We start from the raw sequence: 13,555 nt of genomic DNA on the forward strand, positions 1-13,555 counted from the left end.
TGGGTGAGGGGGGGCGAGGAAGGGTGGGGAAAGGGGGCGCTCTGGGGCCGCGGGGCGTCCGGGAGAGTTGTTGCCCACACGGGCATTCTGGACGGCCCTTGACCGCCACCCCCAACTCCTGCCATCTCCAGGAGCCCCGCCTGGATGTCTAGCGGATGCCTCGGTGCCTCCTAGCGGACTCCGTGGGGACCATGGCTTCGCTGATGCCCCTCTCCCCTTATCTAAGTCCCACGGTCCTCCTGCTGGTCAGCTGTGACCTGGGCTTTGTGCGGGCAGGTGAGTAAAGGAGATGCAGGTGGGAATTGGCCAGAGCTAGCCTGTGGGTGGAACCTGTTAACCTGCTAACATGCTGGCACTCACAGACCGGCCTCCATCTCCTGTGAATGTGACAGTCACTCACCTCAGAGCCAACTCGGCCACTGTGTCCTGGGACGTCCCAGAAGGCAACATCGTCATTGGCTACTCCATTTCCCAGCAAGTATGAGTCACCTTTCTGCTCCCCAAACTTGTGTCCTTGGGTCTCTGAATATCCCCCCCCACCACCACCACCCCCAGCTCCCTGCCAGCGGGGGGAGAATCTGGGAGCTGGTGTGCCCTGCCTCCAGCTGCCCTTTCCACCGTATTCCCTTGGCTTGGGTGTTCAAGAGTGCTGGGTTGAGCCTGTGGCCTGGGAGTGGGGTGAGGCTGCCCTTCTCTCTCTCATTGTCTTTCTGAAGCGACAGAATGGCCCAGGACAGCGGGTGATCCGGGAGGTGAACACCACCACTCGGGCCTGTGCCCTCTGGGGCCTGGCTGAAGACAGCGACTACACGGTGCAGGTCAGGAGCATCGGCCTTCGCGGGGAGAGCCCCCCTGGGCCCCGGGTGCACTTTCGAACTCTCAAGGGCTCTGACCGGCTGCCTTCAAACAGCTCGAGCCCAGGTGAGGATCTGTTACTCCCCACTCCCTAACCCTTTGCATGCTCTGGCTTTTTATCTAGACTTAAGCCTCTTGTTTATTTCTCCAAAGCAAGCAACAGTCTAGCTTAGATGATGAGAAGGATGATTTAATTTGTTGTACTGCCAGGAAAGGAAGGGAAGCAGGTTGGCAGGCGACTGGGTGTACACAGGCTGGTAATGACTCCCTTGGAGGAAGGGCTCTTAAGCTTCCTTTTGCCCAACCTCAGTTCACAGCAGCTGCAGCTTGTGAGCAAGTGCCTGACCTGTAGCCTTCCTGCTTTTCTGGCCTGTGACCACTTGGTCCATCAACAGCTTCCCAGAGAGGGGGGCAATGCTGTGATGGGCCTACCCTGACTCTACTCCCCAGTATCTCCGTCCTTCACTGTCTGCATAGACATACCTCTCTAGCTACTCTCCATACCCAGAGGCTGTGTCCTTCCCCCTCAGGTGACATCACAGTGGAGGGTCTGGATGGAGAGCGACCACTGCAGACAGGGGAAGTGGTCATCATTGTGGTGGTGTTGCTCATGTGGGCTGGTGAGTAAGCAGCTAGACAGGGGACCAATGATTGAGGGAATGGGGTTCAGTGAAGGTGGGAGGTGGTGAAGGTTGTTGAGAGAAAAGGGGGTGAGAGAAATGGAGTGGGAAGAAGCTTAGTTGAGAGGGATTCACAGAAATTTGAAGAGAGGGAGAGGAGGTTATGGGGAGCCCAGAGAGGAAGACTAAGAGGGTGGTGCTTGTTCGTGGGCACCAGGAATTCAAGGATTTTCTTCTCAGATTCTCTATCAACTGTGGGCATCTCACTGCCCTTTGAGGATGTGAGTGGGGAGGTTGGGATCAAGGCTCAGACTGTATTGTTGTGTTTCAGCTGTCATCGGGCTGTTCTGCCGTCAGTATGATATCATCAAGGACAACGACTCCAACAACAACCCCAAGGAGAAGGGGAAGGGGCCTGAGCAGAGTCCTCAGGGAAGGCCAGTGGGGACAAGACAGGTGAGGTGGGGCCTGTGAGGGAGGGAAGGGTGAGATTTTGCCTCTAGAAGCAGTCAGGGAAAAGGGAGAAAAGCAAGGAGGGACAGGAAAAGTCCCAATGGAAATTTGGGATGGAGGTGGTATTTCCTTCCAGAAATTTAGAGACTCAAGTCATTTTCATTCACAGAAAAAGTCACCATCCATCAACACCATAGACGTATGAATGAAGAAACAGAACCAGAAGAGAGACGCACTAACAACCTGGGGATGGGGATGGGGTCAGGGAGAGCCTAAGATGGTGATCAGCCCAAGATGGAAGGATCCCACAGTATCCCAGAAGATAATGACACTCCCACAATCTCAGGCCTGGTACCCATCCTCTTTCCACTGTGAATAGGGCCAGAAGGTAGGTCTGTGCCCCTGGACTTGGGGAGAGGATATCAGATGGGGTATGTCTTGCCATCCCCCAGGTCCAGGGGAGAATCACTTGTTCAACCCTATCCCATTAGGTCCCAAATGGAGCCCCCATTTCCCCTGTATCAGGACTCTCAGCATTCCCTGCTGCCCCCACATCTTGCCTCTGGGTCTCAGAGAGGGGTTTCTGTGGGTACTCCCCCTCTCCCAGCAAATAAATAATGACAGACACTGCACTGCACTACTCCAATGTCTTCCATGGAGCCTCAGGTGCTCCTCCTCTCACTTGGTAGCACCCCCAGCTGCTGGTGATCTCACTCCTTGGACATTTTTCCAATAAAGGTTCTTGGACAAATGGAGCTGACTGTATAGTATGCTGAAGACGTTTCCCCATCTTCTCTGACTACAAGGGCCCCTCACACTACCACCAACTTGACGGGAGCAAACTCTCATTTTAAAGTGTTTGCTTTGATTCTCCAGCCTGGGATGGGTGGAGAGGGGCCAGAAAGGGGTATAGGAAACTAGAGCCCTAGTTCCTTTTGCTTTGTTGGGCCAGAAAGGGGAGAAGGAAAGAAGAGGATATAAATTCTTCCTGTACCAGTGGAAACTAAAGTTATATCACATGAGAGGGCTGGGAGCCTTGTTATCTTCACATCAGCAGCTCAGCTCCTCACCATTTATTCCTGTGACTCCTCCATCAAACCTGAGCTAGTTTTCAGAAAAGGACTGAACAGTGTCTTGGGACAAATGAAAGAGCAGCTACACTAATGGATCCCTCGGTGCTACGTGCTCCTCCTGTGCGTTCCTGTGCCTATTCTTCCCTGTCCTTGCTTTCCCTGTTGTCTCTGTCTCTGTTCACTCAGTCACGTTCAATAATAACTGTAAAGCATAAATGATGTTACGTTCACTCTCTGCCACCATATCCAGAGGAGGATTCTGGAAATAAAGTTGAAGGGTTCAAACTCCCCTGTCAAAAGAACTAAGTTCAATAATAACTGTAAAGCATAAATGACGTTACGTTCACTCTCTGCCGCCATATCCAGAGGAGGATTCTGGAAATAAAAGTTGAAGGGTTCAAACTCCCCTGTCAAAAGAACTATAATTTGGGCTCTGACACCTATTTGTTTCCTGTAAAAACAGGGACTGTCCTCTACTCTTTCCTAAGTTCCAATTGGTTGGTGCCAGTGAAATACCAGTTGCCATTTGCAACCACTGTGGGGGAAAGGCTTCGGAACCCAGAATCTGTCTGGAAAGCATATGCTACACTTTGAGAAGACAGGTTACAGGTCTTCTCAACTCTAGATCTTTCCAGAGAAGGCTTATGAATAACTCTCCTTTTCTGAATCTTGATCTCTCTGGGATGTTACAAGAAATTAAGCCAACAATTCTGAAAGAGACCCTGATCCAAATAAGGTTCAAGAAGTCAATATCTTTTCTACTTAACCAATCTCCAACCCCAGATTTCACAAGACAACCTTAACCCATCAGATGAGCCCATTTCTGGCTTGCTCTCCACCCTGAAACAGGAAAGCATCCTAATCTAATCAGAAGTCTTTAATCCACCAGTATCCAATTTGGAAACAGGTTACCTTACCTCTCCCTGGCCACCGGTTCCAAAACATTAATCTCTCAGACTGGACACATCATTTCTTGGGGTGGGAGTGTCACAGGGTATAGTGGCATGGAGACAGGGAAGTAGGAGTTGACAAGGAATAGAAAGGGTGTTCAAATGTGCCAGCTCTAGGTTGAATCCCAGTTCCATCCTTAACTGACCGTTATGTAAAACAGGACTAATAATGCTATCCCCTCAAAAGGTGGCTTTGAGGTTAAATGAGATAATGCATGTGCAACACTTTGCACAGTAAGCCCGGCAGACACACACTGAGTATTCACTGTTCCGCCGTCAGTACTATATCATCATTATTAGCCTTGTGGTCCCGTGCAAGTCATATAATTCATTTGGATTCAATTCCGTCAACTGTAAAAGGTCTAGAAGAGCAACTGCCCTGCTTTCCTTCAGGGCTGCGAGGATTAAAAGAAAGCATTCCGCCAGGTTTACGTACATCAGAGGGCGAGAAAGGCTGCGATGACGTAGACCTCGGTTTGCAGCAGGCGTGGGAGCTGGGCTAGACCTGGAATGCAGGCAGCGACGGGATTGGTAACGGAGAGGAGTCATCAAGTCCTGGCCCGGTCCCGCCCTAAAGCTCACTGCGCCTGCGCGCGTCCTGTTTGCTTCGCCGCGAACCTACGTGGTGACTTTGCGACGCGTGGTGCGCTCCGGGCGCATTTGCGTCAGCGGCGTAGCTGCGGCTGCGTGACGGGTTGTCCAGGTAACCGCCGGAGTTGTCGCTGTCTGGTGGCATCTGAGACACAGGTGTTCGTCATGCAGTTGAAGCACCTGAGAACCCTACTGAGCCCTCAGGTGAGGAGTTGCGTGCCCATCGCTCCCCGGCCCGTCTTAACGTTCCAAGAGAAGCGGGGGACTAAAGTGTAATCATGTCGAGCGCCTACTGTGTGCAGAGGACCGACGGCTGGTCGCGTCGATGCTGTCCAGTCGGCGAGATGCAGCGCTAACCCCTGCAGCTTGCATTGCGTGTCATTTAGCATCCGTTTTGTACCAGGCCCCGTGCTGGGGCTCGGAGGGCTCCAGAACTAGCTGCCATTGCTCCTGCCTTCAAAAGGCTCCTGCGCCTGTAAACAACGAACAGAAACCTACGCGGAATTAAATAAGCGCTTTAATTGCAAGCTCCCAAGAGGGAGTGCAGGAGTCCGCACCGTTCGTTCTGATGGTGCAGATAGATCTCTTATTCACAAGACGGTGGGTACTGGGGGAGGAACCCTGAAACATGGCGAAGAAAGGCTGGGTTTAGGGGTTAGAAAACCAGAATTCAAGTCCTAGCGCCACCGCTACTTTAAATACATGTCCTGCTGCCTCAGACTTTAGCCCTTATCACACTGTCTCTCTCAGCATTCCCTCTAATAGCAACCTTAGGGGATCTGGGAAGAGTTAAAGGAGGTAATATACACAAAAGAACATTGTAAACCGAAAAGCAGTGTAAAAAATGGATAGACAAGAGAGAAGGACATTCAAAATTCAAAATACAAAACTAATAAGAATAATATCTCTTGTAACTGAATGTTTAATAGCATAAGTAAAGAAGTTAGGATTGTGGCTTATGAAGTCAGACATACATGGATTTAAATCTTGGTTCTGTCACTTACCAATTGTCTATGACACTTGACCAAATTACTTAACCTGCCCGTGTCTCAGTTTCCCCTGTAAAAGATGCATAATAGTGGCATCTACCTCAGTGTTACGAGGTAAAACAAGATAATGAATATCAAGCACTTATCAAAATGCCCAGTCTACGGTAAGTGCTTGTTAAAGGTTAGCTATTATTGTTCTATTTCCTAGTGCATTTAATCCTCATAACAGCCCTGTGAAGTACATATTGCAGAGAAAAGAGAATTAATTATGGAAATCAGGAAGGCTTAACAGAGGATTGGCATTAGGAGGATAGAAGGAAATTAGAACAAAAGAAAGATGTGCCCAGCCCGGGCCAGTGTGGCTCAGTTGGATGGAGTGTCATCCTACACACCAAGAGATGGCGGGTTCAAATCCCCATCAGGGCACATACCCAGGTTGTGGGTTCAATCTCTAACTGGGGGCACATGCAGGAGGCAGCCAATCAATGTTTCTCTCTCACATTGATGTTTCTCTAAACTCAAATCAATAAAGTAAAATTAAAGAGAGAGACAGATGTGCCCTTTGCTCAGTAAACTGCCCCCTGAATCTGTAATTTAAATTTTTTCTTTACCTTAATGGAATAATTGGAAGTGAAATCTTCCTTCAATCTTACAAAGTAAGATGATGTCATGATGCAGGAAAGGGCTGAATGCCCAGGATTGGAAAAAATGACGAAGGAAGATGATAGACAACAATTGTTGAGGAGCCCTCAGCCCTTCTAACATAATTTAATCAAGAGTTGGAGGGGTGCTGGGCCTGCATGGCTTAGTGGTTGAGCGTGACCAGAAGGTCACGGTTTGATTCCCGGTCAGGGCACATGCCCAGTTTGCGGTTGCGGGCTCGATCCCCAGTGGGGGCGTGCAGGAGGCAGCCAATCAATGATTCTCCCTCATCCCTGATGTTTCTCCTTTCCTCTCTGAAATCAATAACAATATTTTTTTTAAAAAAATAAACTTTTTAAAAAAGAGTTGGAGGGTGATGCTAGTGGTGGTGTGGCTATTTTCTGACTGGTTTTGAGGATTTTGATGGGGGAAAAAGCCTTTTTTTAAACCTCTGACTGGAGGTAACTGGATTGGAAATGAAAAGTAACTATTTTAAGGCAACGCTCTACAGCTCAAGTAATTAATCAATTGAAGCAGAAACTAAATTTTTTATTTCAAGAAGGAAAATTCTTGGTGCAGCATCGTAGAGGACCATGGCTGGTGGCGGAAGGGACAGACCTGGCAAGAATAATCCACTGGGAGATGATCACTTCTAACTTGGGCTTTGGTGAAGTGGATAGTTAAGGGAAAACAAAAAACAAGGTGGCATTGCTCATCCTAAGTCTCAACTCTGATTATTTTTCTCCCTGTTCCAGAAGTTTTACTGTCTCCCCCTTTCCTACCAACTAATCCAAAAATCCTGGTTTTGAAGATCCTTCTTGAACTGGCCTCAGTCTGTTTCTCCTCTATTTTGCTATTTTCAAGACAGTTTTGGTTCAATTAAGTTACCATTACTTGACCTTACTTGCCTTTGCTCATGCCATTTCTTCTACCCAAGATAATTTCCTCACTCAGCTGCATTCATTCTTCAAAGCTTAATGTTGATCGTATAAACAAATTATCTCAGGCTTCTACAAACTATTACAGTGCTTTGTACATACCTCACTTATGGGACTTTTCCCCTTTTTTGCACCATCTCTTTAGATTCTGGGGCAGAGACCATCTTTTGGTCTTTGTCTCCCTCTCAGCCCCTGGCCAGGTGCCTTTCTCAGTGAGGTATTCAGAAAATATTAATTGAATAAATGGCTAAAGACCAAAACTTAGATCAATTGGATTTATTTCAAAGGGGACAAGACCATTGCAGGGACATAGGTACAGTTGACTAAGCATGTCACCTCTTAGTACATTTGCATTATGGATTTCTAGAAGCACCTTGTTCTCACGGTCTAGGGTTTTATGGCCTTGGAGACCAGATGGGTCATGTGCATCTCTTCGCTTTAAGGAAAATTGACAAGAGCCACACTAGAAGTAATGGAATTAGAAATGCTTTTGGCATTCTAGACCAGCACTTGGATTTATTTTTCCCCTCTTTGCCTCTGCAGGATGGAGCTGCAAAGGTGACCTGCATGGCTTGGTCCCAGAACAATGCCAAATTTGCTGTCTGCACAGTGGACCGAGTGGTGTTGCTGTATGATGAACATGGGGAGCGGAGAGATAAATTCTCCACCAAACCAGCTGACATGAAGGTGAAGAGTACTCATGTGTACCTTAACCTGTTGATGGGCCTTCGGAACCTGAAAAACTTCCTAACCCACTTCCTGGCCAATGGCATAGAAACTGGCCTACCCCTCCATTTCTCAGTATAAGTCCCTCAAGCTCATCACAGTCACACATGCACCCTTTCCTCTCTTTTCCCTTTCACATATTCTCATTACTTTTTTCTTTTTCTTTTTAATTCTTAGTATGGCAGAAAGAGCTACATGGTGAAGGGCATGGCGTTTTCTCCTGATTCCACTAAAATTGCCGTAGGACAGACTGACAACATCATCTATGTGTACAAAATTGGAGAAGATTGGTAAGGACAGCGATTGGGAGAAGGGGATGACCCAGAGCAGAGGGGGAAGGCAGGAGGAACTGCCTCACTGGGGAGGGAGAATAGAGAGGATGAGGAGGGGCCAAGCTGTGGCACGGAAGGCAGAGTCTCTTTTTGCTTCCCTGACTTTGCCGGCCCCCTGTGTTCTGTGATCCCATCCCTGGAGGAATCGGTCTAAGTCAACAAGGAGGCCCTGTAAGATCCTGGGGAGCCCCAGGTGACTGGTCCAAAGCTACTCACGCTCCCCCTTATGCCTCTTTTCAAGGCACCTGTGGAGCGGTAGGAACATATCTGCTCACTCTTCCCTTCCCCTAGCATTGTTTGTGCCAGTTTATATACGGAAATGGTTTTTAATGTGCTTTTTCTTCCTTTTATTTGGCAGGGGTGACAAGAAAGTCATCTGTAACAAGTTCATCCAGACGGTAAAGTTCAGACCAGCCCCTGGGAGATTAGGATGAACAAACATGTATCAGTATACCTGCTTATAGATGCAACCAGATGTTTTCTTAACATCTGCATCTGACTTCTCCTACTGCAAAGATGGTGCTACCTGGCTGTTCATCCTCATCTGCTTTCCTCCTCAGAGCCCAGTTGTGTCCCCTCCTCTCCTTCCCTGTAGGCGATTGTGGTGGTGGCATGAGCCAAGGTGCCCAGGCGGTTCGGATTTATGCTGCTATAAATGTGCCAACCCACATAGGAGTGACTATCCTTTCCATCCTTTCTTTCTCACAGAGTGCTGTCACTTGTCTGCAGTGGCCCATGGAGAACAACATTACCTTTGGATTGGCCGAAGGGAAGGTAAAGGAGGGAAGAGAACCACAGGAAAGGTTGGGGGTGGGGATAATTGTTATGAAGGAAGAAATATGGTTAATCTCCTTTAGGGTGGAGTTGTGTGCTGGGGGAGAATGCATAGGGACCCGTTTTTTTCTTTTTCTTTTCCTTTTCCTTTTCCTTTTCCTTTTCCTTTTCCTTTTCTTTCCTTAGGACCTGGGCGAAATTGAAAGTACCCTAACCATACTTGTGTCCATTCTCCCATTTTCAGGTTCGTTTAGCAAACACTAAAACTAATAAGTCATCTACCATCTACGGGACAGATTCTTACGTGGTGTCACTGACAACAAAGTGAGTAAGGAGAGCAGTATCCCAGGAGTTTGGGAATGGTAGGAAAAGGCTGTGGGGAAGTCTGGACTGGGAGACCATAGCATGAAAGATGGGGAGGACTGGGTGCGGGAACCACAGGCAGGGCAGTGTTTGACAAAGAAAGGGGAATTTCTTGGTAAGACAGAGTATTCTAATCTTTTCCTGGATTTCTCTCCTTTTTTTCTTTTCACCTTTTTCAGTTGCTCTGGGAAAGGAATTCTATCTGGTCATGCCGATGGCACTATTGTTAGGTATTTCTTGGCAGATGAAGGGTCTGGAGAGTCACAGGTATGAATAAAGGATGCTCTGGGGAAGGTAAGGAAGTCCCAAGAGCCCTCCTGGAGGAGGCTGGACATTCAGGGATTTTGGTTGAGGTGCCGGGGAAGGAGGCTAGAGGAGGGAGACCTCAGGGGGAGAGACAGTGGGATGCGGCCACAGGAGGATTTGTGTTTAGGGGGCCAGAGCTTAATATTTATGGGAAAAGGTAAGTCAGGTGGAAGGGACTTGGAGACAAAGGGAAATAAAGACTCTGAGAGTAATGAAAAGTGAAAATTATTCTCATTATATAAAAAATATGTAATGTATAGAAACTTATAGAAGAAAGACTTGTTTATTTTCAAGAGGGAAAAGGTAAAAAGAATGTTTATGTTTTACTCTAATTCTCTTTGGTTTGAATCATTTACATGAAGAATTACTTATGTAATACTTAATTAAATGTTTCCATCCTGAAAATAAATAATAAAAAAGGAGCCATAGCTCCCTGTGGTTGGTTAATGTATAAGACATCTCCCTTTGGGGACCTTATTAGGTACATAGTAAACATCTCCAGCACATAAGTATTTTGAGGGTTCCTCTTGAACACAAGGTCAGTAGGTGTGTACATCTGTGTCATATATATGTATGTGTGCATATAAGACAGAAAGGCAATATGTGAAGTCTCAGGATTAGGATGTGCTGGGAGAAAGATTTCTGCAGAGTAAGATGATCAGAGTGAGTGCGTCCAGTGCTGTGAATGAGACATTTCTGGTGGAGTTCCCAGAGTCAGAGTGTTGGAACTCTCTACTTCTGTCTTAGGGGAAGTTGATTAACCATCCGTGCCCACCCTATGCCTTGGCTTGGGCTACCAACAGCATCGTGGCTGCAGGCTGTGATCGGAGGATTGTGGCCTATGGAAAGGAAGGCCAAGTGCTACAAACGTTTGACTATAGCCGGGACCCTCAGGAGCGAGAGTTCACCACAGCTGCAACAAGTCCTGGGGGCCAGTCTGTTGTGCTGGGGAGTTATGACAGGTGAGGCCCCCTTCCAGTTGCATCTTCTGCCTGCTTTCCCTGTGTACTCTGCCTTAGTCCAGTTTTCCTCAACCGGAATGGCAGACTGGATCACAATCAGTGTATGTTGAAAGAGATTCTCACGTTTTAATTTATGCATTTCCTCTTCTGCTCCATCCATCGGCACACTGGCAAGTCCCAAATGCACAGGCTCTGTTGTGTCTCTATGCTTCCCTCTGGGATTCCACAGTGGAATGTATTTCCACTTGTGTTCCCATCACCTCTTTTTAGACCACTGGCTTAGTGTTTATCACATTGTATTATACTTTGGAGTTTGTATCTGTCTGGCTAAATTGAAGAGCCCTTATTCATTTTTTCTTTTTTTATCTCCAGTGACTAGGTTAGCATCTAGTACATAATATATGCTCAAATTTTTGGTGAATGAATGAATGATGGAACAGTAGATAAACAACTAGGGTCTGGGTCCCATCACTTTCTTAGTGTGCTTTTAACCCCAGCTTTGTCAGTCCTGTCTTTCTAGCCCCTTTAATCTTGTATGTGATTCTTCCTGTTCCTTTTTTTCTTCCCTGTTATCATTTCTCTCCACCACCACCCCCATATTTCTTTACTGCTAACAGCTTGTTTTCTCACCAGCTCCAATCTCTATGTGATTCTTCCTGTTCCTTTTTTTCTTCCCTATTATCATTTCTCTCCACCCCCCCCCCATATTTCTCTACTGCTAACAGCTTGTTTTCTCACCAGCTCCAATCTCCTTTTGTTTTCTCAGCTCCCATCACTCTTACTCCATTTTACTTTGATCTGATTTTCCCAACTTACTTCCTTTGAACCTTTTTGTCCTCTCCTACTAGCTTGTCTGTTCTCTTTCCTTTCCTTTCTTCTCTGATTTAGCAAGACCCATTTCCTTCAGATACCAGCCCAGTTTCACTCCTTTTCTCATCCTCCATCTCTTCTAAAAGCCACATACTTTATTACAGACTTCGGGTGCTCAACTGGAGCCCTCGCAGAAGCATCTGGGAGGAGGCGAAGCCCAAGGAGATTGCCAACTTATACACCGTCACTGCCTTGGCCTGGAAGCGGGATGGCTCGCGACTCTGTGCAGTATGCTCCTCAGTTAGCCCTTTCTGTGTGGGTGATGTTCTCCAGACTGTGAGAAAGCCCGCCTCGTCCTAAAGCACTCTCCTGACACTAGAGGACCTCCTTCCCTTTTGACCCCAGCCTAGAAATCTGACATTACAGACAAGAAAGAGAACTGCATATACTTTATTGGAGGCCAAGAGGGTTGTCTAGGCAGAGCAGAGTTCTCCCTTACATCCCATCGCTATGCCCTGGAGTCCGAGTTTGCCAACTCTTTTCCTGCTGGGACATGCCAAAACTACCAACTCCCCTAGATTCTCGAACCTAAGTTGTGAAGGTGTCTGTAGATACCTTCCCGTGCCTGTGTCCATGTGTGTTTCCCTTTATGCGGTCGCTTTCCTTTCTAGGGCACACTGTGTGGGGGAGTGGAACAGTTTGACTGCTGCCTCCGGAGGAGCATCTATAAGAACAAGTTTGAGTTGACCTATGTGGGACCCAGCCAGGTACGCTGCTGAAAGCCTGCTACTCCAAGATCTTGCCATGGCTCACTCATCCTTGGAATACTTCCCTGCCTTCTGGCCACAGCCACAGTGTCAAATGTAACCTCCGGCAGAGCTTTTCTGGGGAACAGAATGTGTCGGGCCAGCTCTCTGGCAACTTTACTGAAGTAGTTCTTCCAGGTTATTATAAGAAAAGGTTTAAGCATCAGGCTTAAGAGGTATGGAGATTGCCACTTACATCTTCCTGGTTTAAAACTTCACTGCCTAGCTGATGTCAACTGGTGAAGTTGATAAGTAGGAGTACAAGGGTGAATTCTGATGTTTTAGAGCCTCTGAGCTCACTGTGTATGATGTTACAAGTTAATTTCTTAGTTCCCTAGCCCGCTTTTTTCTTTTCTCTACCTTAATCTTCCTTTTTTCTTTTATGTATATTTGTATTGATTCAGAGAGGAAGGGAGAGGGAGAGAGATAGAAACATCAATGATAAGAGAGAATCATTGAATGAATGATGGAACAGTAGATTGGCTGCCTCCTGTACTCCCCCTACTGGGGATTGATCCCGCAACCAGGCATATGCCCCTGACCAGAATCGAACCCGGGACCCTTCAGTCCGCAGGCCGACGCTTTATCCAATGAGCCAAACCAGCTAGGGCACTTCCTTTTTTCTTTCATTTATTATTCATTGATTCCTTCATTCTTTCATTTTCTCCAGAAGCATTTATCCATTCTCTGTGTGTCAGCACTGTTAGTCATTGCGAATGCAAAGATAATTATCTGTAACACCCTGTAATCGAGAAGATCATTCTAGCAAAGGCACAGACATATAAAAAATAACTTAGTAACAGTGGTAAAAGTTACCATAAAGGTTTCTACAAAGAGCTGTGGGAACATAGGAAGAGTGATTGGTTTTGTCCAGTGAAACTTTCAGAATCATATGTATGATAAGCATTGAAAGAGATAACATATGAAAGCATTTCATAAATGGTAATGCACTATGTAAATGTGCGGTGTTCTTATTACCCAGGTGTCTTAGGCCAGGTGAGGAAATGAGATATCGGCTTTGTTTAGTGCCATGGAGGTGGGCACAGGGCACAGCATGTTCACCCTTCGTTTGGGTCGGGGGAGCCTAGGGAGCTCAGACTTGTCCCCCACCCAGGTGATTGTGAAGAACCTATCATCGGGGACCCGAGTGGTACTCAAGTCACACTATGGCTATGAGGTGGAAGAAGTGAAAATCCTGGGAAAGGAACGCTACCTGGTGGCCCACACGTCAGACACACTGCTCCTGGGGGACCTGAACACGAATCGCCTTAGTGAGGTAGGAACCAAGATGGGGGAGTGGGGGGCTGGGAAGGGACTTCTTTATTTTATTTATTTATTTTTAATTTTTTAATAATTATTGTTGAA

The 13,555-nt window shown here is 47.0% G+C and overlaps 2 protein-coding genes across 3 annotated transcripts in view; both read left to right on the top strand.

Moving 5' to 3' along the window:
- Positions 1-110: 110 nt before the first annotated feature.
- On the top strand, positions 111-2,679 carry FNDC4 (fibronectin type III domain containing 4). Of its 2 annotated transcripts, none has more exons than XM_005874848.2 (6): positions 111-276; positions 363-478; positions 717-921; positions 1,386-1,475; positions 1,807-1,931; positions 2,098-2,679. In XM_005874848.2, the coding sequence occupies exons 1-6, from the start codon at positions 156-158 to the stop codon at positions 2,131-2,133; spliced, it is 693 nt and encodes a 230-aa protein (XP_005874910.1). In that variant the 5' UTR covers positions 111-155; the 3' UTR covers positions 2,134-2,679. The 2 variants fall into 2 exon arrangements, with proteins under 2 accessions (XP_005874910.1, XP_005874911.1); XM_005874849.2 differs by having other exon boundaries at positions 723-921.
- A 1,914-nt stretch (positions 2,680-4,593) lies between these two features.
- Positions 4,594-13,555, top strand: part of IFT172 (intraflagellar transport 172) — a 34,241-nt gene continuing 25,279 nt past the window's right edge. Inside the window, exons 1-11 of the mRNA XM_005874850.2 lie at positions 4,594-4,746; positions 7,655-7,798; positions 8,015-8,127; positions 8,528-8,567; positions 8,878-8,943; positions 9,188-9,267; positions 9,486-9,573; positions 10,360-10,574; positions 11,549-11,672; positions 12,056-12,151; positions 13,305-13,466. Of these exons, the coding sequence (XP_005874912.1) occupies positions 4,708-4,746; positions 7,655-7,798; positions 8,015-8,127; positions 8,528-8,567; positions 8,878-8,943; positions 9,188-9,267; positions 9,486-9,573; positions 10,360-10,574; positions 11,549-11,672; positions 12,056-12,151; positions 13,305-13,466 (1,167 nt within the window). The 5' untranslated portion in view covers positions 4,594-4,707. The remainder of the gene's footprint in view (positions 4,747-7,654; positions 7,799-8,014; positions 8,128-8,527; positions 8,568-8,877; positions 8,944-9,187; positions 9,268-9,485; positions 9,574-10,359; positions 10,575-11,548; positions 11,673-12,055; positions 12,152-13,304; positions 13,467-13,555) is intronic.

This window comes from Myotis brandtii, unplaced genomic scaffold (genome assembly GCF_000412655.1).
Source record: "Myotis brandtii unplaced genomic scaffold, ASM41265v1 scaffold454, whole genome shotgun sequence".
NCBI classification, from domain to species: domain Eukaryota; kingdom Metazoa; phylum Chordata; class Mammalia; order Chiroptera; family Vespertilionidae; genus Myotis; species Myotis brandtii.